General features: G+C 38.3%; 1 protein-coding gene and 1 long non-coding RNA gene across 3 annotated transcripts in view; one reads left to right on the top strand and one right to left on the bottom strand.

Moving 5' to 3' along the window:
* EPHA6 (EPH receptor A6) overlaps window positions 1–22,960 on the bottom strand; it is an 876,611-nt gene that overhangs the window by 13,272 nt on the left and 840,379 nt on the right. For both annotated transcript variants that reach the window (XM_053918286.1, XM_053918285.1), the window contains exon 16: window positions 1,297–1,490. In XM_053918286.1, coding sequence (XP_053774261.1) covers window positions 1,297–1,490 — 194 coding nt within the window. The remainder of the gene's footprint in view (window positions 1–1,296; window positions 1,491–22,960) is intronic.
* The window catches only part of LOC128780216 (uncharacterized), a 60,057-nt gene that overhangs the window by 28,348 nt on the left and 8,749 nt on the right, over window positions 1–22,960 (top strand). The window contains exon 3 of the long non-coding RNA XR_008426144.1: window positions 1,408–1,510. This is a non-coding gene — a long non-coding RNA (uncharacterized lncRNA). The remainder of the gene's footprint in view (window positions 1–1,407; window positions 1,511–22,960) is intronic.

Genomic DNA, 22,960 nt, shown 5'->3' with positions numbered 1-22,960 from the left:
TCATTTTCCTTGCCTAATAACAAATCCTTTTTTTAAATCTCATGACCCTAACCTTACTCCCATTGTATAAGCAGGCCCCAATGTTTTTTCTAGCTTGCATTGCTGCAAATATATAATCGTCTCTGTTTCCAGTCTCTCGTTTCTCACTCCCAGTCTATATCACTCCTGGAGTGATATTTCAGAAATACACACATGACCATTCCATTATCCTGCTTAAAAATCTTCAATGGTTGCCATGGCTTTTAAAATCCAGAGGGCCTTCCATCCTCCCACCCCACCCCCACTTTACAGCTTCCTGTGTTGGACTGCTTCAGGGAAGATGGGCTAGAGTAATAGTTTAATCTCTGGCTATTTCATGCTTGGCTTCACTTTACTAAGGCTGCCAATTACTGATTTAGAGGCGAACTCTGATGTGCTCTGCTGTAAGCTAAGGCCTGTTTCAAGCAGTCCTAGAAGAGCTTTTGGCCGTATTGTCACTAAAAACCTGTACTGATTTGAACCTGTGGCCTAAAGTTAAATATCCTGTTGGCCATCCCCTGAGTCAGGAAGGGGAAAGCATTTGAAAATGCTTTGGTTATTTTTAAGTCCAATTTGGCCTAAATAAGGAAATATATTTTCAACTTAATAATATTTTAAATGTAATAATTTCAGAGACAGAAGATAGTTTTTTTCTTCTACTCTCCCCCTTCTTGTAATTGCTTTTCAAAGAGAGGTGAGTAGATCTCGACTCTACTGACTTATAAAATGGTGTGTGAATGCCTTTATTATCTTGTCATCTGTGTTTCTCTGGTTTTAGGTGTGGAAAGTAACAATAGCTGGGTGTGATCATATCAGCAGGAAACATCCTTGTTCCTGGCTGATTCACAAATTGCCCATGTTGCCTGCCATTTAAAATAGAGGGACAGAATATATATAAAATGGACAAGAAAATTAAAGGGGCTGCAGGCATGCACATATTCTACTTATAAAAGTAAGGAAGAATCAGTACATAAAGGATATGTAAATATCAAAGTAAATACCAAAGACCCACACAAGAAAAGCATAAAGAAGTTCAGAAAGATTAGACATGGAGAAAAGAAAAGGGGAACCTGCTTTCTTGTAAAAAAATCATTTTTTCCTAAAATATTAATAAATTGCTTTTTCAGCTGTTAAATAAAATACAGTCTATATACAATTTTTTAAAAGGTTGACAACTAGGCCGTTATCAAGGCAAACTTTCTCCTACCTGTTAGTCTTGTCTACAGCCTGAAAGAAATTATGATTGTCAAGGGGGAAAATCAACTTTATGCATCTTACACAAGGATGTCCTCCACCAGAGTGTGAAGGGCACTGGGATTGCGGATCAGTTTGTCAAGGAAGCTGACAATGTCAGTAAATTTTGGTCTGTGATTTCTCTCTTTCTGCCAGCAGTGGAGCATCAGCTGATGTAGAGACGCTGGACAGCCCATGGGAGCCGGAAGTCTGTAACCTTCTTCAATGGACAGAATGACCTAAATGCAAGCATACAAAGGTTATTTTCTTACTTTTGGGGACAGAGAACACATATGCTAAGTTATGATTTCTTTTTATGCAGGAAATAGAAGCCAAAATATTGGTAAACATGAAAACTACTTGTGAATTCAAATAGTCCAGACAAGGATATGTACAAAAGGTGTGGGCAAAAATTGCAAATATCTCCAAAGTACCTTCTGATGTCCCTGAAAGGAAAATATGTGTTTTAAGCATGTGGTATACAGAAGGCAGGTTAAGTTTCATCACCACGCCGAGAAATAGTGTTTGTATGATTTAGCTGGAACATCTCAAAACCCAATTAGGACATTAGAAAATCAGCATTTAGGGTAAACCATGTGTGACAAATATTTTAAGAAAAATGTACTTCTGCCGAAGCACTGAATTTCTAAATAATTTTTTATCCTTTTACAATAAGTCACTGTGTATTCTTTTTCTAGTTAAGATTTCTTCTTTCTTCTTCATTACCTATTGAATTCCTGTTCACTTACTTCTGCCTTTCCCTTAGTCTGATTCATGATTATAAGCTCTCTCAGGACTTCTAACATCATTTAATCTTTGAAATGTTATTAATGTCTAGTTGAAGAGCACCAGGAGCTTGGCCTGAGAATCCTCTGGGCCAACACTCTCCAATAGAACTTTCGGTGATGATGGAAATGTTTTCTCTGTCCAACATGCTAGCAACTATGGGGCACCTCACATGTGGTTAGTAGGCTCCAGGGACTGAATCTTTAGGTTTAGTTAGTTTTAATTAAAATTTAAATAGGCACATGTGGTTAGTGGCTACTCTATGACACAGTGCAGCTCTAGAGAAAGACCTCTCTATAAGAAGCCAAAGTTAAGGACAAGGAGATGATGACGTTTTTTTTCTTTTTACTTTATGTACTTAGGGAATCATGTTTCAGATAAGACAAGTGATTTATTTGCTTAATAAATGACCCACCTGGGAATTTCTTAACAATGCAATTAAATTAACCCTGAATTTATATAACTTTTTTTTTATAACATGTGCAAAATTATTCATATGAGCCTTTATTCTTATATTATCTCTTTTAGAAAGGCAAAGGAAAGGGTTTATTTTCCCCATTTTTGAGGTAGGAAACTGAGAAGACAAATATTTAAAGACAAACACAATACAATCTCACCCTTGCCCCGTCAACAACAGGAATATAAAAATAAAAGTGCTGGACTTCCGGTTAAGATGTCAGTGTAGGCAGGCATGGCTCATTTCTTTGCACAACCACATCAAAATTACAACTAAAATAGAGAACAAGCATCACTCAGAACTTATGGATTAAAGAAACCACATCCATCCAGGCTGGTAGGAGGAGCGCAGATGTGGAACAGGCTGGTCCCTCATGCACATGTAGTGGATAAATATTCAGGAGGGATAGCTCAAGAGCAAAGAGTCCCAGCCCCACACCAGGCCCCCATCCCAGGGTTCCAGTGCCAGGAAGATAAGTCCCCACAACTGTTGGCTGCAAAAACCAACAAGGATTGAGTTGGTGGAAGAAACGGCTGGAGTTCCAAGCAGTTCCTTGTAAAGAACCCACACATGGACTCACCCACTCAGACTCACTTCCTCTGATCTCCAGCAGTGGGGTAGCAGCTTGAAAGGCAGCTTCCAGTGGCATACAGGGAGAAACTAAAGTGTTTGGCATCAAGGCAAGCAGAAGACATTGTCCCTTTTCTAACACCTCCCCTCACAGAGCTGGCAAGCTGCTGCCATATCTGAGACTCCATCAACCTGGCTAACACTGACCTGCCTGGGAGATCCTCAGAGACTCTACCCCACACAACTTATGGGCTCACCCAAGCTGCTTTTCCATATGGATGGTTGGTCATGGCTTATGCTTCACAACTTCCTAAATCCTCTCAAACAAACAGGAGCTGCCTTCAGTGAGCCCCAGTCCCACCACTAGCAGCAGCCAGCCTAGACTCACAGCTTGGCTTTGCATGGGAATCTCCAAGCCCAGCATAAGTAGCAGCCATCTCATTGCTTTATAGCTCAGGAAGGGTGGTACAAGGCAAAATATAGACGGGGGCTGACCTGGGCATGCACCACTGGGAAACCCCAGGGACAGTGCACCCAGTAGACAGCTACAGACTATGTCAGAGCACCACCACCCTGCCCCTGGACAGCAGATGCTCCACGGAGGGTGGAGGTTGGTGGTAAGTGGTCATAGCCAATCCTGCAGCCGACTGGCCTGGGTAAATCCCTTCCATTGATCTGTCAACAATAACCAAGGCTCAACTACAAGAGGAGGATGTACTCAGCCCACATGAAGGGCATACCTTGAGTACCCAGATTGAGTGATAGGGGAGGTTGTGTTGCTGGACCTTACAGGACACCTACTATATTAGCCACACTACCAAGGCATGGAGTCAAAGCAGCTCCATATAGTAGAAAGAAGCACAGGGAGGCTGCCAAAATGAAGAGACAAAGAAATATGGCCCAAATGAGAGAACAGATCAAAAATCCAGAAAAAGAACCTAACCAAACTGGAATTGAACAATCTATCAGTTGCAGAGTTCAAAATACTGGTTGTAAGGATGCTCAAGGAACTTAGTGAGGACCTCAGCAGCATAAAAAAGATCCAGTCAGAAATGAAGGATTCTCTAATTGAAATATTTACAGAGAACAATTTACAGAGAATCAACAGTAGAGTGGATGAAGCCAAGAATCAAATCAATGATTTGGAACATAAGGAAGCAAAAAAACCAATCAGAACAACAAGAAGAAAAAAGAATCCAACGAAATGGGGAAAGTATAAGCCACCTCTCGAACAACTTCAAGAGGTCCAACATTTGCATCATATGGGTGCCAGAAGGAGAATAGAAAGAGCAAGAAATTGGAAATCTATTTGAAAAAATAATGAAAGAAAACTTCCCTAGTTTGGTGAAGGGAATAGACATGCAAGTCCAGGAAGCACAGAGTCCCAAACAAGATGGAGGTACAGAGGCTTACTCTAAGACATCATAGTTAAAATGCCAAAGATTAAAGTTTAAGATTCTCTAATCCTAAAAGCAGTGAGAGAAAATAATTTCTCTAAAGAAACTTTGCAGGCTAGAAGGGATAGGCAAGAAATATTCAAAGTCATGAAAAGCAGGGACCTACAGCCAAGATTGCTCTATCCAGCAAAGCTATCATTTAGAATCGAAAGGCAGATAAAGAGCTTCCCAGCCAAGACAAAACTAAAGGATTTCATTATCACCAAACCATTATTATATAAACTATTAAAGGGACTTATTTCAAAAAATAAGATCAAAACCATGAACAATAAAATGGCAAAAAATACAAATCTATCAACAGTTGAATCTAAAAAAATAAAGTAAGCAAAGAAGAAGAACAGAGACAAAATCATGTATATGGAAAACATTTTGGTGGTTGCCAGACGGGAAGGCAATTGTGTGGGGATGGGGGAAGAGGTGAGGGGACTAAGAAGTACAAATAGGTAGTTACAGAATAGTTATGGGATGTAAAGTACAATATAGGAAATGGAGCAGCTAAAGAACTTATATGCATAACCATGGACATGAACAATGGTGGGGGGTTGCCTGAGGGATTGAGGAGTACTGGGTGGAGGGGGACAAAGGGGGAAATCAAGACAACTGTAATAACATAATCAATGAAATATAATTAAAAAATAAATATACAAGTGTTAATATTGTTAACAGAGGAACAACCTTTATTGTAGCACCATGTACATGTGTTCTGTAATTAAAAAACACATTTTAATTTCTTTAAAAATTGACACTATTTGACATGGCTTTAAAATGTATGTAATTTATGCTAGAGGCAGTTTGCAAACAGGAGCTGTAAAATGCCTTCAGGAACCTCTTAACTCCTAAGCTTTAGTAGTTTTTATTTTTTATTTTTTTTTTACTAATAGGGAATTTCTCATAATCCCATTGGTGTCTTTGTGATCAGAACACATTAATCTACTAGGATACTAGCATTTTTCTATTCGTTTTCTATTCCATTAAGAACAGGATTTTTTCTTATCTGTCTTCTGACTACTTTTGCTACCAACTAGGCTTGGGTGTAAGACATTTTACAACATATTTTACAATTGCAACATATTTTAGTACAACAGAATGTGTGTAAAATGCCTGTAATTCATCAAAACAACAGTGGACAGTTTCTAAAGTTCTAAGAAAAATAGGATAGAATTCTATTACCGAAAGACTTTAAAATCCCATTCTAGAATAGCTCTCTAGTCAATTTACCAGAGTTATCTAATTATATGTGCTTCGAATAAAATAGATGACAAGTGAGGTTATATTCTGAGAAAATAGCTGCCTTTACTGAGTATCTATCATGTGCTAGGTGCTTTGCATATTTTTAATTTATTGCTTAAAATAACTCAATATGGTAGTTATTACTTTATTACTTTATTACTTACTTACTTACTTAATTAATTAATTTATTGTTGTTCAAGTACAGCTGTCTCCATTCTTAGACAAAATATTCCAACATAGAGTGGTTAGGAAAATTGCCTAAATTTACACAATATAGGTGGCAGATATGGAATTTGAACTTAGTTCCTTTTAGCTTCCAAAATTTTCCTCTGGCCATTCTGCAGAAATGCTTTTTAGTTTCATGATATAATATCTTCCTCTGCAATTTTATATCAACTTACACAATTTCAGGAGTGATTATCATGCTATTTTTTGTCATAGCATCTACTAATAAGACTTCAGCTTTTTAAAAAAAGATTTTATTTATTCATTTTTAGAGAGAGGGGAGAGAAATATCAATGTATGGATTCCTCTCCTGAGCCCCCTACTAGAGACCTGGCCTGCAATCCAGGCATGTGCCCTGACTGGGAATTGAACCAGCTATCTGTTGGTTTGCAGGCTGGTGTTCAATCCACTGAACCACACCAGCCAGGGCAAGACTTCAGTGTTTTTATTTGGATCTTAAATTAAATATTCTGGCTAAATAAAAAACATATTTACTTCATAGTTTGTAAACTGTAATCTCTGGCTGAACAGATTCATTTCTGAATGCTTCTGAGGTTTGTACACTTCTCTATTATTGCATATATTACATTCCATTGTAATTTTTAATCTGCCTTTCTTTTAAGGCTACATATACTTGAAAACAGGGATTATTTCTCCACAATTTGCATTTTCATCATTTAGTGTAGTGCCTGACACATTAATACATGCTATTTAGACTCTGAAGAGAAGATGGCGACCAAGTAGGTGAGAGCTGAGTCCACTTGTTCTTGCCCCAACTCTAGTACTCAGTGGACCTTCACAAAAAATAAAGTGAACATTCAATGGAATCTTAGGTGATATGAAGTTTGGAAGCTAAGGAGTACAGCAGATGCTTCACAACAGGCAGTAAGGAGATTTTATAGGTGGAGGGTAAATACCCGGTGTGTGGCACCTGCAGCCACAGAGAGACTAGTCAAAAATGACAAGTTTGTGGCTCTTTCCTAACCCAAGGCAGAGAACCCTGAGATTTGGGCTGGGAGTGGCTTGGATACATAAAGTTGGGGAGATCAAGGCTACATATACACACAGTGAGCAGCACACCTACAGCTGCAGTGGGAAACGCCAAACAGGAGAGTGCCAGAAAGAGAGAGAGAGGGATTCTATCTGTACCTGGGTTGGGCAGAAGCAGACTGGGGCCAGCTGTAACTGTGAGAAACTTTTGGCTTTTTGGAGAGGTGATATGTGTGGAAAATTGGACAGTGACTTAGTACTGCAGTGGGTGTGCCCAGAAAGACTTTTTGAAAGGAGACCTGAAGCATGCTGGGCAGGGACCCTGTGCGCAGCTGCCTTGCCAGCAAAGGGAAACGATTGAAAGTGTGGTTTGCACCCACTGAGTACAGCTGGTCAGAGAGATCAGAAAGGTGCACAGCAAGGGGATTTCTTGACCCCAGTCCAGTGCTGTTAGCAGGCTGGAGGCTGTGCAGGGTGGAGAGTTTGGTACTGTGTCTGCTACAAGGACAGTCATCTGGGAACTGGATGGGCAAGAGTTGAGCACCAGGAAGAAATGAAGAATATAATTTCCAAAATGAAAAATATACTGGAAAGAAATAAAAGCAGGCTGGATGAAGCAGAGGACTGAATCTGCAGGCTGGAAGACAAATTAGAAATTCTACAGTCAGAGCAACAAAACGAAAAAAGAGTAAAAAAAGAATAAGAATAGTTTAAGGGAACTTCAGGAAACATGAAACATAACAACATTTGAACCATAGAATATGAGAAGATGAAGGAAAAGAGAAAGGGAAAGAAACTATTGAAAAAATGACAGAAAACTTTCTTAGCTTGGTGAGGGAAGAAAATCATGCAAGGTTCTGGAAGCACAGAGGGTGCTAATCAAGATGAACCCAAAAAGGACTATTCTAAGAGACGTCATAATTAAAATGGCAAATTTTAAAGACAAACAGTGAATCTTAAAGGCAGCAAGGGAAAAACAGCTAGTTACATACAAGGGAGCTCCAATAAAGCTAGCAGCTGATTTCTCAACAGAAAAACTACAAGCCAGAAGGGATTAACATGAAATATTCCAGGTAATGAAAAGCAAGGACAACTTTAGAACCAAGACTACTCTATCCAGCAAGGCTCTCATTTAAAATGGAAGGCAAAATAAAGAACTTCCCAGACAAAAGAAGGCTAAAAGAGTACATCTCTACAAAGCCACATTACAAGAGAACCTAAAGGGACTGCTATCAAAAGGGGGAGGGGAAGAGAGAGAGAAAGGGAGAGAAAGAGAGAGAGAGAGGGAGAGAGAAACACAGGTATGGAAAAAATGGCAATGAATAAGTACCTATCAATAATAACCTTAAATGTAAATGGATTAAATGCTCCAATCAAAAGACATAGGGTAGCTGAATGGGTAAGAAAACACAACCCACTTATATGCTGTTTACAAGAGACCTACCTCAGAACAGAAGATCTATAAGGTTGAAAGTAAAGGGATAAAAAAAAATTCGAAGCAAATGGACATGAAAAGAAAGCTAGGGTAGCAATATTTGTGTCAGACAAAATAGACTTCAAAACAAGGGCCATAAAAAGGTACCAAAAACATCATTACATAATACTTAAAGGAGCAATCCAACAGGAGGATATAACCCTTGTAAACATATATGTACTCAACATAGGAGCACTTAAATATATAAAGAAAATCTTGGAGGACTTCAAGAAAGATATAGACAGAAACACAGTTATCATAGGTGATTTTAACCCACCACTGTCAACAATGGATAGTTCTTCCAAGCAGAGAATCAACATGGATATTTTGGTGACACACTAGAATAACACTTTAGAGATCAAATAGACTTAATTGACATATACAGAACCTTTCCCCAAAGAAGCAAAATACACATTCTTTTCAAATGCACATGGGACATTTTAAAAGATAGACCACATGGCAGGACACAAAACAAGCCTCGATGAATTCAAGAAAATTGAAATCATATCAAGCACGTGCTCAGATCACAATGGATTGAAACTAGAAACCAATCTCAAGAAAAAAACTCAAAAACAATCAAACACATGGAGGTTGAATAACACATTATTAAATAATGAGTGGGTAAAAAAATGAGATCAAGGAAGAAATCAAAAGGTATCAGGAAACAAATGAAAATGAACTCACAGCAGCCCCAAACCTATGGGACACAGTGAAGGCAGTACTGAGTAGGAAGTTCATGGCAATACAGGCCTCCTTAACACGGAAAACTCTCAAATAAACAACCTAACCTTATGTCTGCAGGAACTAGAGGAACAACAACAAACAAAGCCCAGACTGAGTAGAAGTAAGGAAATAAGACCAGAGAAGAATCAAATGACATAGAGACTAAAAGAACAATTCAAAGGATCAATAAATACAGAAGCTGGTTCTTTGAAAAGATAGACAAAATTGACAAACTTTTAACCAGACTCATCAAGAGAAAAGAGAGAGGACCCAAATAAATAAAATCGGAAATGAAAGAGGACAAGTTACAACTAATACCACAGAAATACAAAGAATTGCAAGAAATTACTATGAACAACTATATGCCAAGAAATTAGACAACTTGGGTGAAATGGACAAATTTCTAGGAACATACAATCTTCCAAAACAGAATCAAGAAGAAGCAGAGAACCTGAATAGATTGATAACAACTAGTGAAATTGAAGCAGTGATCAAAAGACTCCCAGAACACAAAAGCCCTGGACCAGATGGTTTCACAGGTTAATTTTACCGAACACTTAAAGAAGAACTAACTCCTATCCCTCTCAAACGATTTCAAACAATTGAAGAAGAGGGAAGACTCCCAAACCTTATGAGGCCAGTATCATCCTAATTCCAAAACTAAAGACACATCAAAGAAAGCTACAGGCCAATATCTCTGATGAACATAATGCTAAAATCCTCAACAAAATATTGGCAAACCACATCCAGTAATACATTGAAAAGAGCATACACCATGATCAAGTGGGGTTCATCCCAGGGATGCACAGATAGTACAATATTTGCAAGTCAATAAACATAATACACCACATAAACAAAATTAAGGACAAAATCACATGATCGTATCAATAGATGATGAAAAAACATTTGATAAAGTACAGCACCCATCTATGATAAAAAAAAAACTCAGCAAAGTGGGAATAGAGGGAGCATACCTCAAAATAATAAAAGCCATATATGAGAAACCTACAGCTGACATTATATTCAATGGGTAAAACCTAAAAGCTTTCTCCTTAAGATCAGGCACAGGACAAGGGTTATTCAACACAGTACTGGAAGTCCTAGACAGTGATCAGTAGAAAAAGTAATAAAAGGCATCCAAATTGGAAAGGAAGAAGTAAAACTGTCATTACTGTCATGTCATTGCAAATGACATGATAGTGTACTTAGAAAACCCTATATAGTCTCCACCAAAAAACTACTTGACCTAATAAGTGAATTTGGCAAAGTAATGGGATACAAAATCAATATTCAGAAATCGATGGCATTTTTGTACACCAACTATGAAACATCAGGAAGAGAAACTAAGAAAAAATCCTATGTACTATAGCAACAAGAAAAATAAAGTACCTAGGAATAAATTTAACCAAGGAGGTAAAAGACCTGTACTTGGAAAACTATAGAAAACTGAAGAAAGAAATTAAGGGAGACACAAATAAATGGAAGCGTATACTCTGTTCATGGATTGGAAGACTTAACATTGTTAAATGTCTACATGACCCAAAGAAACCTATAGATTCAATGTAATTCCTAATAAAATACCAATGGCATATTTCACAGATGTAGAACAAATATTTCAAAAATTTATATGGAACCAAAAAGACCCTGAATAACTTCAGTCATCTTCAGAAAGAAGAACAGAGTGTGAGTGATCACAATACCTGATATCAAACCATACTACCCAGGATGAATTGAAAGCATAGCATGATAGCAATTGAATTCACCTATAGAGGAAATACTAAAATATTGGTGTCTCATACAGCATTGTCCAAAGTGATCTTGCCATCTCACTCTTGTTTGCCTAGAGATTGAGCTGGGTGAGATTGGGGCTTGCTTTCCTCTGAGGCAGAGAGACTGGATCCAAACTCAGCTTCCTGTAATACTAGTGGCTCTTGCTCTTGTCCAGAGGGGTTACATTCTCCCTTTGGATCCAAAGTCCTTGGCTGCTGGAAGCTGACTTTCCCAGACTGCTGTAAATGGTTGACGCCCAAATCCAGACTGGTTGGTGCTAAGCAGGCTATTTATTCTCTTTGAGAGAGTTGCTCTCATGATAGTCCTGTACGAATAGTGACGAGAAAGGGTGGCTTCTCTCCTGAAATCTTTACCCATAATGTGTTCAGTGTGTGTTTGGTTTCAGTATGCCTTTCTGTGGGAACAGTGGGAAAATCTGGGGACTCATGACTTTTCTTCTTGCTGACCTCTGGCTTTTAAGTTTCGTCAGGTTCTTTTTATCTTGTGACCTTGTGAAATTTGTCGTGAGCCCTAGTTAATGATAGGTGTCAAACGTTTAGGGTTCCACCTTACAGGAGAATAGTAATAACAACAATAATAACAGTGATAATCATAGCGACATCTAATTGAGAGCTCTTGGGTACTTCCAGGTGCCAGTTCTAAATGATTTGCATGTATCAACTCTTTTAATCCTCACAATAAACCCTATGCAATAGGCACTATTATTCCCATTTTACAAACATGGAACTTAAACATTCAGAAGTTTATTTTATATTTTTCTGATTCTTTTTTCCTTTTTGTTGAATCTATTGGGGGTAATACTGGTTAATAAAATTATTAAGCAGTATTAATAAATTATTTAACCAGCATTAATAAAAATTATTAACCTTCATTGAGGCGCACAATTCTACAACACATCATCTGTACAGTGTATTGTGTGTTCACCACCCAAAGTCAAGTCTCTGTCTATCACCATGTATTCCTCCTATACGCTCCTCTACCTCCCTCCACTCCCCTACCCCAGCAATCTCCACACTGTTGTCCATGTCCATGAGTTTTCCTCTCTCTTTTTTCTTCTTCTTTGCTCAGTCCCTCCAATATTGAGAGGTTTAATTTGCCCAAGATCATACACTTGAAAATTCTGGCTTCAAAGAGAAGAGGTTCAAGCAATATAATTCACAAAAATGTTAAAAGATACATCTTTCTCTATATTTAAGTCTTTTGTCCACCTTGAATTTATTTTTGTGTATGGTGTAAGTTGGTGCTTGAGTTTCATTTTTTTGCATGTACCTCTCCAGCTCTTCCAACACCATTTGTTGAAGAGGCTATTTTTACTCCATTTTATACTGCTGCCCCCTTTGATGAAAATTAATTTTCTGTAGAGACTTGTGTTTATTTCTGGGCTCTCTGTTCTTATGTCAGTACCAGCCTATTTTGATTACAGTGGCCTTGTAATACAGTTTGGTATCAGGTATCGTGATCCTTCCTAAAATCTCAGGTATTTCATGCATCGGTATTTTCACTGATATGTCCCCTAGAGCGAGGGACATAAAGGAAAGAATAAACAAATGGGATCTCATCAAAATAAAAAGTTTCTGCATGGCTAAAAAAACAGTATTAAAATAAAAACAGAACCAACCGTATGGGAAAACATATTTGCCAATGGTACCTCAGACAAGGGCCTCATCTCCAAAATATATAATATAAAGAACTCACACAACTCTACTCCAGGAAGACAAATAACCCAATCAAAAAGTGAGTAAAGGACTTGAACAGACACTTCTCCAAGGAGGACATTCAGAGGGCCCAGAGACACATGAAAAGATGCTCAGCATCACTAGCCATCAGAGAGATGCAAATTAAAACCACAATGAGATACCACCTCACACCAGTCAGAATGGCCATCATAAACAAATCCACAAACAAATGTTGGAGAGATTGTGGAGAAAAGGGAACCCTAGTGCACTGATGGTGGGATTGCAGACTGGTGCAGCTACTATGGAAAAGTATGGAATTTCCTCAGAAAACTAAAAACAGATCTGACTTTTGACCCAGCAATTCCACTGCTAGGATTGTACCCTAAGAACCCCGAAACACCAATACAAAAGAACCTATGCGCCCCAATGTTCATAGCAGCACAATTTACAAGAGCCAAGTGCTGGAAGCAACGTAGGTGCCCATCAGTAAATGAATGGATCAGAAAACTATGGTACATTTACACAATGGAATTCTATGCAGCAGAAAGAAAGAAGGAGCTCCTACCACTTGCAACAGCTTGGATGGAACTGGAGAGCATTATGCTAAGCAAAATAAGCCAGGAAGTGAAAGACAAACACCATATGATCTCATCTTTAACAGGAACCTAATCAACAAAACAAACAAGCAAGCAAAGTATAGCCAAAGACACTGAAATTGAGAACAGGCTGACAGTGATCAGAGGGGAGAGGGGAGTGAATTTAATGGAAAAAGGGTGAAGGGTTTGCAGGAACAATGATAAAAGACACATGGACAATAATGGGGGGGTGGAAGCAGGAGTGAGGTGGGGAGGCCTGGGGGGTTGGGCTGGGGTGGGGGGAAAAGGCAGAAAACTGTACTTGAGCAACAATAAAATTAAAAGAAAAAATATGTAAAATCAGAAATGAGAATTCAAATATAACATACCAAAGGGATTGAAATTATAATTTTAAAAAAGATACAGTTTTTAATGGATTTTTAACTTATTCATACAAACAGATATATTAGTCACTTAGATGTGCTATTGAGCATACTGTGCACAAAGGTACAACAATGAGTAAGAACTATTTCTTACTTTAGGAGATGCATAATCTAGTGAGGGAGACTGAGGAGTACGACTATGTAAGAACCATGTAGGCCAAGAAGCTATGGGAGGTTGTGGAAGGAGCACCTAACAGCCTGTGGGAGGCTTCTCAGAGGAGGTGAGCTGAATCTTAAAGGATAGATGACACATATATGGAAGGCAGCCTGATCAATTAGATGGGAGGAGAGGTGATGTGCCCGACCAGGAAATGAAAGTAGATTCATGCGGCTAGAACAGAGTTGTCAGAGAAAGAAATGGTGATATTTGAGGATGGAAGGTTAAGTGAAATTTACATTACTTGAGGTTATAAATTAGTTTGAATGCTATAAACAAACTTTTTGCAAGGGGAAAAGGGTTTTAGCAAGTAATTAACGTTGCTTTTTGGCAGTTCACTCTGGCTGCCGAGCGGAGAAAGCGTTGGAGGAGGCAGGAAGCCAGGAAGGAGGCTTGCAGTGATCCAGGAGAGAGATTAGAGAGGACTTAGTGGAGACTGTGCACGAGATGTGGACTGATTTGGCAGGCATACAGGTGTGGGGTGAGATTAGATGTAGCAGTAGAGGGAAGAGACAAGAATAATTTCTAGGTTTTTGGCTTGGTCAACTGGCAAAGACAGAGGACACAGGGGAGAAGCATTTTGTGGGGCTGGAGTGAAGATGAGCTCAATTTTCTACAAGCTTTCTAATTTCAGATTCAAGTAACATACATTACTTTGAGAGCTTACTATGTGCTGAGTTCTGGGCTAGGTGTTTTAACATAATTTAAGTTCTCAAAATACCTCATTGTGTGAATATGGTTATGCACACTTATAGGTAAGAAAACTGAAGATCAAACTGATAAGCAGATTGAGTTAATATTGCATAACTAGTAATTCCTGTAATTCTTTCAAGAACAGACTAGTGTTACCATCTTGGTAGCCTCTGAATCACAGCAGTGGTAGAGACAATCTGATTAATTCTTGAGACACCTCCCTGACACATTCCCCTAGAATTAGATCTTAAGCCCTCTTGTACCCTGTGCCTGCTGCATGTTTTGACTCTCAACTATCTGCTTATGACTGCCATTGTGGAAGCTCTAGCTCAGCTTTCTCTCCAAATTTCTATACCTATCATCTGTACATAAAGGTGTCATAGAGGTGCTTTAAATTAATTTTGGTTAAAGTAACCCCGTTTCTCCTTTGGGATTTCTGCCCTTTGCAAAGGTCACCACTCTTTTTCTTAGTGAGATGAGTTATTTGGGCCTCTGCCTTCTTTGATGCTCCAAATTCACTTGTCATGCTGCTTCTACCACATTCACATGTTATAAATCTGCCTCATGTTTAAGCCCCTCTCCAAATGATTGATTTCTCATTTTGATCACCACAATAGCCTTAGCCTTCTAACTACTCTTGTCTCTCCTTCTCCTCCAATCATCCTCCAAGGTCCACTCACGCAATCCTACTGAAGTGGAACTGAGATCGGGTTCCTCCCATGCTTGAAATTCTGCACTGGCTCACCATGACCCTGGCTCTCAGTCTCTACCCCTGACCCGGTCCCCTTTTCCCCTTTGGTCTGGCCACTACAGAACACTTGTCGTTCCTCAGCTGGGCAAGCTGAGTGCCCCCCAAACAGCAACTGTTTCTTTTTTCCATCTGTTCTGGTGATTTAGGACAAGTCTTATCAAGTCAAAGAAGAGAGCTCCAATTGTCATATATGTGATTTACAAAAGCTATATTTTCCAGCTCAGCTCTAGAAAACCTATAATATTTATCCTTAGTATTTTTTTATCCTTGCAAACATTTCTTTTGTGAGAAGTTTTACTTTACAGGTATTTTCCGATTCCTTAATTAAGGACCTAGAGGGAGCCTGGAGCATATGGGTGCTTTGTCTAGAAGACTAATTGAGGTTTGTTGTTTTCGGATATGAAGGGGTGATAATTACAGAGAATTTTTTTTTAACACTTCGCTTTTATGATAGTTGTAGGCTGCAATCTTTTGGAGAAGAGTTAAATCAGGTTATACTTTTATTTAAAAATGTAAGGCAAAAATTAAAGTAAAGTGACAAAATATGAAAATGAGTGCAGTGATAATTTCCATGCAGAGGCAGAAGGAGTTAGATTCTGTCAGAAGGTATCATCTAAGACCTGGCTGGCTATTCTAAATGTGTCATGCTGGCTCCTTGTCATTGACACTGCAAGTTTGAGCAGCCTAGAATCAACATAAGACTCAGTTGGGGCACATAGAAGACTGTCCTACTCTTGTTAAATCTGATGAGTTCTCCAATTGCTTTGACAGTTTCTGAATCAAAGCAGACAGTGTGTGCCTTTTATTAAACCAGGCAAACAAGGAGCAGACGGTTAATAGGAAGACACTTAAACATCCCTGAACGAAACCTTGAACAAGGACTGCTTTGGTTGTGCAGGGAATCACATTTTTTAAAAACTGTTGAATATCTCCAAAAGAGCAGCATGTTGAATTTAGTTATTTATACTTTCTTTTAATATAAATTATGTCAAAATTTTAGTAAAGCCTAAAACGTACACTAGTAAATGGAATGGGAAATATTCTTATTTTTTGCTTCTCTCTAAATATTTTTCATGGCTTTGTGGAAAACCTGTAATTTCAAGTAGAAGGGGGATGGTAAAGCAAAGGGTCCCAGTATACACTTAATTTTTGTATAATGATTACTTGTACATATAGGACATTAGATTTACAATAGAGCAATATTATTAATAAAAACACTGGTAATGCATTTTTCTTATATTTAATATAAAGATTGTGTCTACATGGGCAAAGAAAGAAAAGACAGAAAAGAAGTGGTTATTAGTAAATAACATTTATAATCTTATATCTATTTTCTTATTCTATATTTTTTAACATACAGAATTTATAATTCAGTGAAAAGCAAACAAAATGCAAGAGAAATTTCAGTGTACATCAAGAAAAGAGGGGATAGAGTAGTTTCCTACATGCAGACCAAAACCACTTTTTCAGAGGCTAATTTTTAACTTGCAAATAATATGGCAGCCCTGACTAGTGTGACTCAGTTGGTTGGGTGTCATCCTGCAAAGAGAAAGGTAGCCAGTTTGATTCCCAGTCAGGGCACATGCCTGGGTTATGGGTTCAGTCCCTGGTTGGGGTGCATATGAGAGGCAAGTGATTGATGTTTCTCTCTCACATAGATGTTTCTCTCTCTCTCTTTCTCCCATTTTCCCCCCTCTCTAAAAACAAATAAAATATAATTATGGCATGGAAACTCAAGATTTTTGTTAAACTTTAAGATAAAGTCTTCCTTAAAATCTTACACTTAAGACAGTTCTCAAAACTTATTTAAAAAATTATTTATTTATTTATTTTTAGAGAGAGGAGAAGGGAAAGAGAAAGAGAGGGAAGGAAACATTAATGTGTGGTTACCTCTCTTGCTCCCCCTGCTGGGGACCTGGCCTAGAACCTCAGCGTGTGCCCTGACTAGGAATCGAACTGGCAATCATTTGGTTTGTAGGCCCACACTCAGTTCACTGAGCTATACCAGCCAGGGCTCAAACCTCATATTTTTGAAGTCCCAACAAAATATAAAGGGCCTATACAAAATGGAGAGTGCTTGTCCTTAGTTGGTTATCACCTTTAAGATTGCTGCATGAGTGGACAAAATGGGAAACAATATGAAGTGTAGGACTTCATAGGTTAAAATGTTGTAGATAACATGGTTTATTATTTGGAAAACCTTTATCCCTAACAGTTAGAGTCACCCTTCTTGAGACTGATATAACTAACACCTTCGATCTAAATATGCTTCCATGTGTAAACAGTGGGAAGAGCGTTAGTGGAGGAGTCATCTGAATTGCATCAACATCCAAACTGTCACTGACAAGCTCTGTCATTGGGCAAGCCTCCGTCTCTTCATTAATATAGAAAAGAGAACTGGATTCAGTACTTGCAATAATACATTTCAGCTCAAAAGCTATATTTCTAGTGTCATTTAAACCGCAGGCTAAATCTGCGGGACCTTTGGTAGCATCTCTAATTCTTAAAGTTCTGTAACCTTCAGACCTAGATTGGTCTCCAAGTGCAGGGAGACAAAAACCCAGACAGGGCCAGAGTATATCCTGGTAAACTGAGACCAGGAAGATTTGGGGAACCATGATATTCCTTACTATGCTTATTCTCCTCCAATAAATTATAGTTTTTGGACATATAAAGACACGTTCCAAATCTATTTATTTAAAACCATTTTTTTCTTTAAGAAGACAATGTTCTTAAAAGTCAGGGCCATATTTTTTTCAAGTGCTTTCTGGGAAAAAACCAAATATTTCTTCAATGGTGCATCATTTGGTTTTTTAAGATTAATTTATTGTTGTTCAATTACAGTTATCTGCATTTTCTCCTCCTCCACCCCATCCAAACCCACCTCCCTTCCTTGCTTCCACCCTCCCCCTTGGTTTTGTCCATGTGTCCTTTATAGTAGTTCCTGAAAATGCTTCTCCCCACTATCCCCTCCCCACTCCCCTCTGGCTATTGTTAGATTGTTCTTAACTTCAATGTCTCTGGTTGTATTTTGTTTGCTTTTTTCTTTTGTTGATTAGGTTCCAATGAAAGGTGAGATCATATGGTATTTGCCCTCACTGCCTGGTTTATTTCACTTAGCATAATGCTCTCCAGTTCCAACCATGCTGTTGCAAAGGGTAGGAGCTCCTTCTTTTTCTCTGCTGCATAGTATTCCATTGTGTAAATGTACCATAGTTTTTTGATCCACTCATTTGCTGATGGGCACTTAGGTTGCTTCCAGCACTTGGCTATTGTAAATTGTGCTGCTATGAACTTTGGGGTGCATAGGTTCTTTCAAATTGGTGTTTCAGGGTTCTTAGGGTATAATCCCAGCAGTGGAATTGCTGGGTCAAAAGTCAGATCTGTTTTTAGTTTTCTGAGGAAATTCCATATTGTTTTCCATAGTGGTTGCATCAGTCTGCATCCTCACCAAGAATGTACTAGGGTTCCCTTTTCTCCACATTCTCTCCAACACTTGCTTGTTGATTTGTTTATCTTGGCTATTCTGACTGGTGTGAGGTGGTATCTCATTGTGGTTTTAATTTGCATCTCTCTGATGGCTAGTGATGCTGAGCATCTTTTCATGTGTCTCTGGGCCCTCTGTATGTCCTCCTTGGAGAGGTGTCTGTTCAAGTCCTTTGCCCATTTTTTAATTGGGTTGTTTGTCTTCCTGGAGTGGAGTTGTGTGAGCACTTTATATATTTTGGAGATCAGACCCTTGTCTGAGGTATCATCGGCAAATATGTTTTCCCATACTGTTGGCTCTCTTTTCATTTTAATGCTGTTTTCCTTAGCCATGCAAAAGCTTTTTAATTTGATGAGGTCAATGGTGCATCATTTTGATTTTAGAAAGATATTAGACAACTCTAATACATTTCCTAAACCCATTGAAAATATCTAAAAGCTATGCAAAATAGTTTGTGAGTACAAAGGAAAAGGGGATTTTAAAATGCCTTTTTTGTAAATGTTACAAAGAGCACAAAAGACAAAATAAAAATGTTAAAAGCAAAAGATGGTAAATGAATTTTTCCCAAACAGAAACCAAAGATGTAGTTAATTTTTTAATAAAAATATTGCTGGCATGTATACATTTTACAACCTTGTGGTCATTTAATAAAAAATTCCCTTGAGAGTTCTGGCCAAGAGGGAGGGTAGGTAGAAACCCTTTGCACAACCAAAAGGAGTATAACAACCAATCTAAAATCAATGAACAACCAGAAGTGCCAGAAAATCAAACTGCATGGAGCTCCAACAACCAAGGAATTAAAGAAACAGTCAATCAGAACAACCAGACTGGTAAGAACCCACTGAGAGGCAGTGGACCTTGTGGGCGGGGCCAGCTGAGAGAGAACGTGGTGAGGCAGCGGACCATGCCAGTTGGATGGCTGAATGGGAAACTGATACTCAGAGGGGGCTGTGGACTATGGTAGGGGTTGGCACGGTGGGAGAAACTCCCAATCTCAAATGAGAGTTCGTTGGAAAGTAGTCTAGAGCCAAGCAGGAAAGCTGCATTGTTCCCTCTCTGGCCCCTCCCCAACAGACAGACCCACAATGCAGCAAAGAGGGTTGTCCTGCCTGGGTGAATATCTAAGGCCCCACTCCATTACGACTTACCAGGTGTGCAGAGACAAAGAAATATGGCCCAAATGAAAGAACAGAGCAAAGCTTCAGAAAGAGAGCTCAGTGATGAGGAGATAGCCAACCTATCTGATGGAGAATTTAAAGCCCTGGTAATCAAAATGCTCATAGAACTGATTGAGCTTGGTTGAAAAATGAAAAAACAAATGAAAGATACCCAAATGAAATAAAGAAAAATATTCAGGGAACCAATAGTGACAGGAAGGAAACAAGGCCTCAAAGCAACAATTTGGAACAAAAGGAAGAAATAAATACCCAACCAGAACAGAATGAAGAAACAAGAATTCAAAAAAAATGAAGAGAGGTTGAAAAATCTCTGGAACAACCTGAAATGTTCCAATATCTGAATTACAGGGGTGCCAGAAGGAGAAGAAGAGAAAGAAATTGAAAACTTATTTGAACAAATAATGAAGGAAAACTTCCCCAATCTGGCAAAGGAAATAGACTTCTAGGAAGTCCAAGAAGCCCAGAGAGTCCCAAAGAAGTTGGACCCAAAGAGGAGCACACCAAGGCACACCATCATTAAGTTACCCAAGATTAAAGATAAAGAGAGAATCTTTAAAGCAGCAAGAGAAAGGGAGACAGTTACCTACAAAGGAGTTCCCATAACACTATCAGCTGATTTCTCAAAAGAAACCTTGCAGGCAAGAAGGGGCTGGAAAGAAGTATTTGGAGTAATGAAAGGCAAGGAGCTACATCCAAGATTACTTTATCCAGCAAGGCTTTCATTTGGAATGGAAGGGCAGATAAAGTGCTTCCCAGATAAGGTCAAGTTAAAGAAGTTCATCATCACCAAGCCATTATTATATGAAATGTTAAAGGGACTTATCTAACAAAAAGAAGATAAAAAATATGAACAGTAAAATGACAACAAACTCACAACTATAAGCACATGAACCTAAAAGAAAAAACAAACAACAAAAATAAAAACTAAGCAAACAACCAGAACAGGAACAGAATCAGAGAAATGGACATCACATGGAGAGACTTCAGTGGGGAGGGAGAAGGGAGGAATGGGGGGGAAAAGGTAAAGGAAAGAAGAAACATAACTGGTAGCCATAAAATAGATGGGTAGAGGTCAAAAATGTCATGGGAAACAGAGAACTCAAAGAACTTACATGTACAACCCATGGACATGTAAGCTGGGGGGGGAGGGTGGGAATGATGGAGGGTTGGGGGTTGCAGGCTGGAGGGGGAATACAGGGGGAGAAATTGGGAAAACTGTAACATTATATCAATAAAATATACTTAAAAGTTCCCTTCAAAATTACACTGCGGTAATAGCATATTGGTTATTGGTTTCCTTTACTTGGAACTTTATTATTTGAATTATTTACTATTATGATTGATTGTATCTGATAATATCCTCTACTACTCTTGCCTCAGTAGCAGACATGCATCATGTTAGTGTAACTGGTATATGTGTAATTAAAAGACTTCTATTGCCCAGGTACCAATGGTAGGGATTATTGAAAAAAGGGGAGAAAGACCATTTTGAAAATTGCTTTGGTAGAATATATACTCAAATAAATGTAAAAATTCCCTCTGTAATATGGAAGTTGAAATAATGGCAATGAGCCTTGAGCAATTTACTGTATCTTACACAGACCATTACACAAGGACCATTACATAATAAAGCAGAGTCAGGAAAATCTAATCAGAGACAGAAATTGGAAATGGCTGGACTCTCTGAGTCATAACATCATACTGCATTTCTAGGTTAAGTGGCTTCTACACATCCACCGCTCTTGGCTGAAGTGTGACCTATAATTGAGAAAGGTTACACAATTATGAGGACAAACAAGAAATACGGTTATTTTCTTCATTCTCAAGTTTTGAAAAAAATAAAGAATCGATTCAGATAACATCAAAAGATTGCTTCCAAGCACTTCACCTGTAAAAAAATCTTACAGATAAATTCTAATTTTTTCCAGTTAAGCTTTTGAAAGCAAATTAAAGCAAAACTCATTACTACATAAAATTTCGTGAAAAGTAAGGAAAAATACAACACAAAAATATTAAGTAGCATTATGTTTCCTAGTAAACCTCAAATGAAATGCTTCCTGAAAGTGGTTCTTTTTTGGGAAACTGAACTAGCTTCGTAGCATATGCTTAACTGATACCGTGCCCAGGAGGCACTTGGGTTTCAAATTGCTTCAAGGAGGATTTTTTTTTAACATCATCACATCAGGGAAAAACAACACAAAACAAAACCCAAGACTTGTGTTAGATCATTAGTTTGAGCCAAGTCGCCTCTCATTTATGTGGTGCTAGTTTTTCCCCTACATTTAGCTCCATGAGGATTTGGTTATTTAATGTTGCCTGCTGCTCATATTTTACTTGCATTTTCTTCTGTTAAGCACATTACACAGTGTAAGTGTTGGAAGATCTTCAGTGCCCTTTGTATCATCTTTGGAGCTTGTGTAGCTCCCAGCATTAAAATGTACTCCCCTATGGAGTAAACAGCAATTATTTTGAATTTGGATGAAAATAAGCTAAAAAAAAAAAAAGAAACAAAGTGCTCAAAACAGCTATAAGCTGTATACCTTCAATGTGCCTGTGACATGTTTCTGGTAATAGGCTAAATATGTTGATCATTAGAATCTGATTTTAAGCTACTGCTACTATTTATAAGAAATTCAATAAATATGGTACATACTATAAATTTTTAATATCAAAACACAAAATACTGCAGAAAAGATTTATAGTTCCAAACAACAGTGAGTCAATCCACATTCTTTTGCTAATAGGAAGCAATGAAAACACTTCTCTTGTGACAGAGTGGCATACATAATTAAAGATGCTTGATCTCATTATGCAGAACTTCTGTGGTATGGAGATGCCTTTGAAAATTAGACTCTGTGGTGCAGCTTACAGGGTGAAAGCATGCACTTTGGAGTGAGCAGGGGCCATGAACTTCAGTTCTATCATTAACTAACTAGTAACCTTGGATAAGTTACTTAAATTTTCTAGACAGCCTCAATTCTTTCATCTAGTAATAACAGTAAAACAGTATCTGTTTTAGAGAATTATTTTGAAGGTTAAATGAGAT

The sequence above is a fragment of the Desmodus rotundus genome, chromosome 2, assembly GCF_022682495.2.
Source record: "Desmodus rotundus isolate HL8 chromosome 2, HLdesRot8A.1, whole genome shotgun sequence".
In the NCBI taxonomy this organism is placed as follows: domain Eukaryota; kingdom Metazoa; phylum Chordata; class Mammalia; order Chiroptera; family Phyllostomidae; genus Desmodus; species Desmodus rotundus.
Note: the sequence above shows the minus strand (reverse complement) of the source record. Positions and strands in the feature narration are given on the sequence as shown.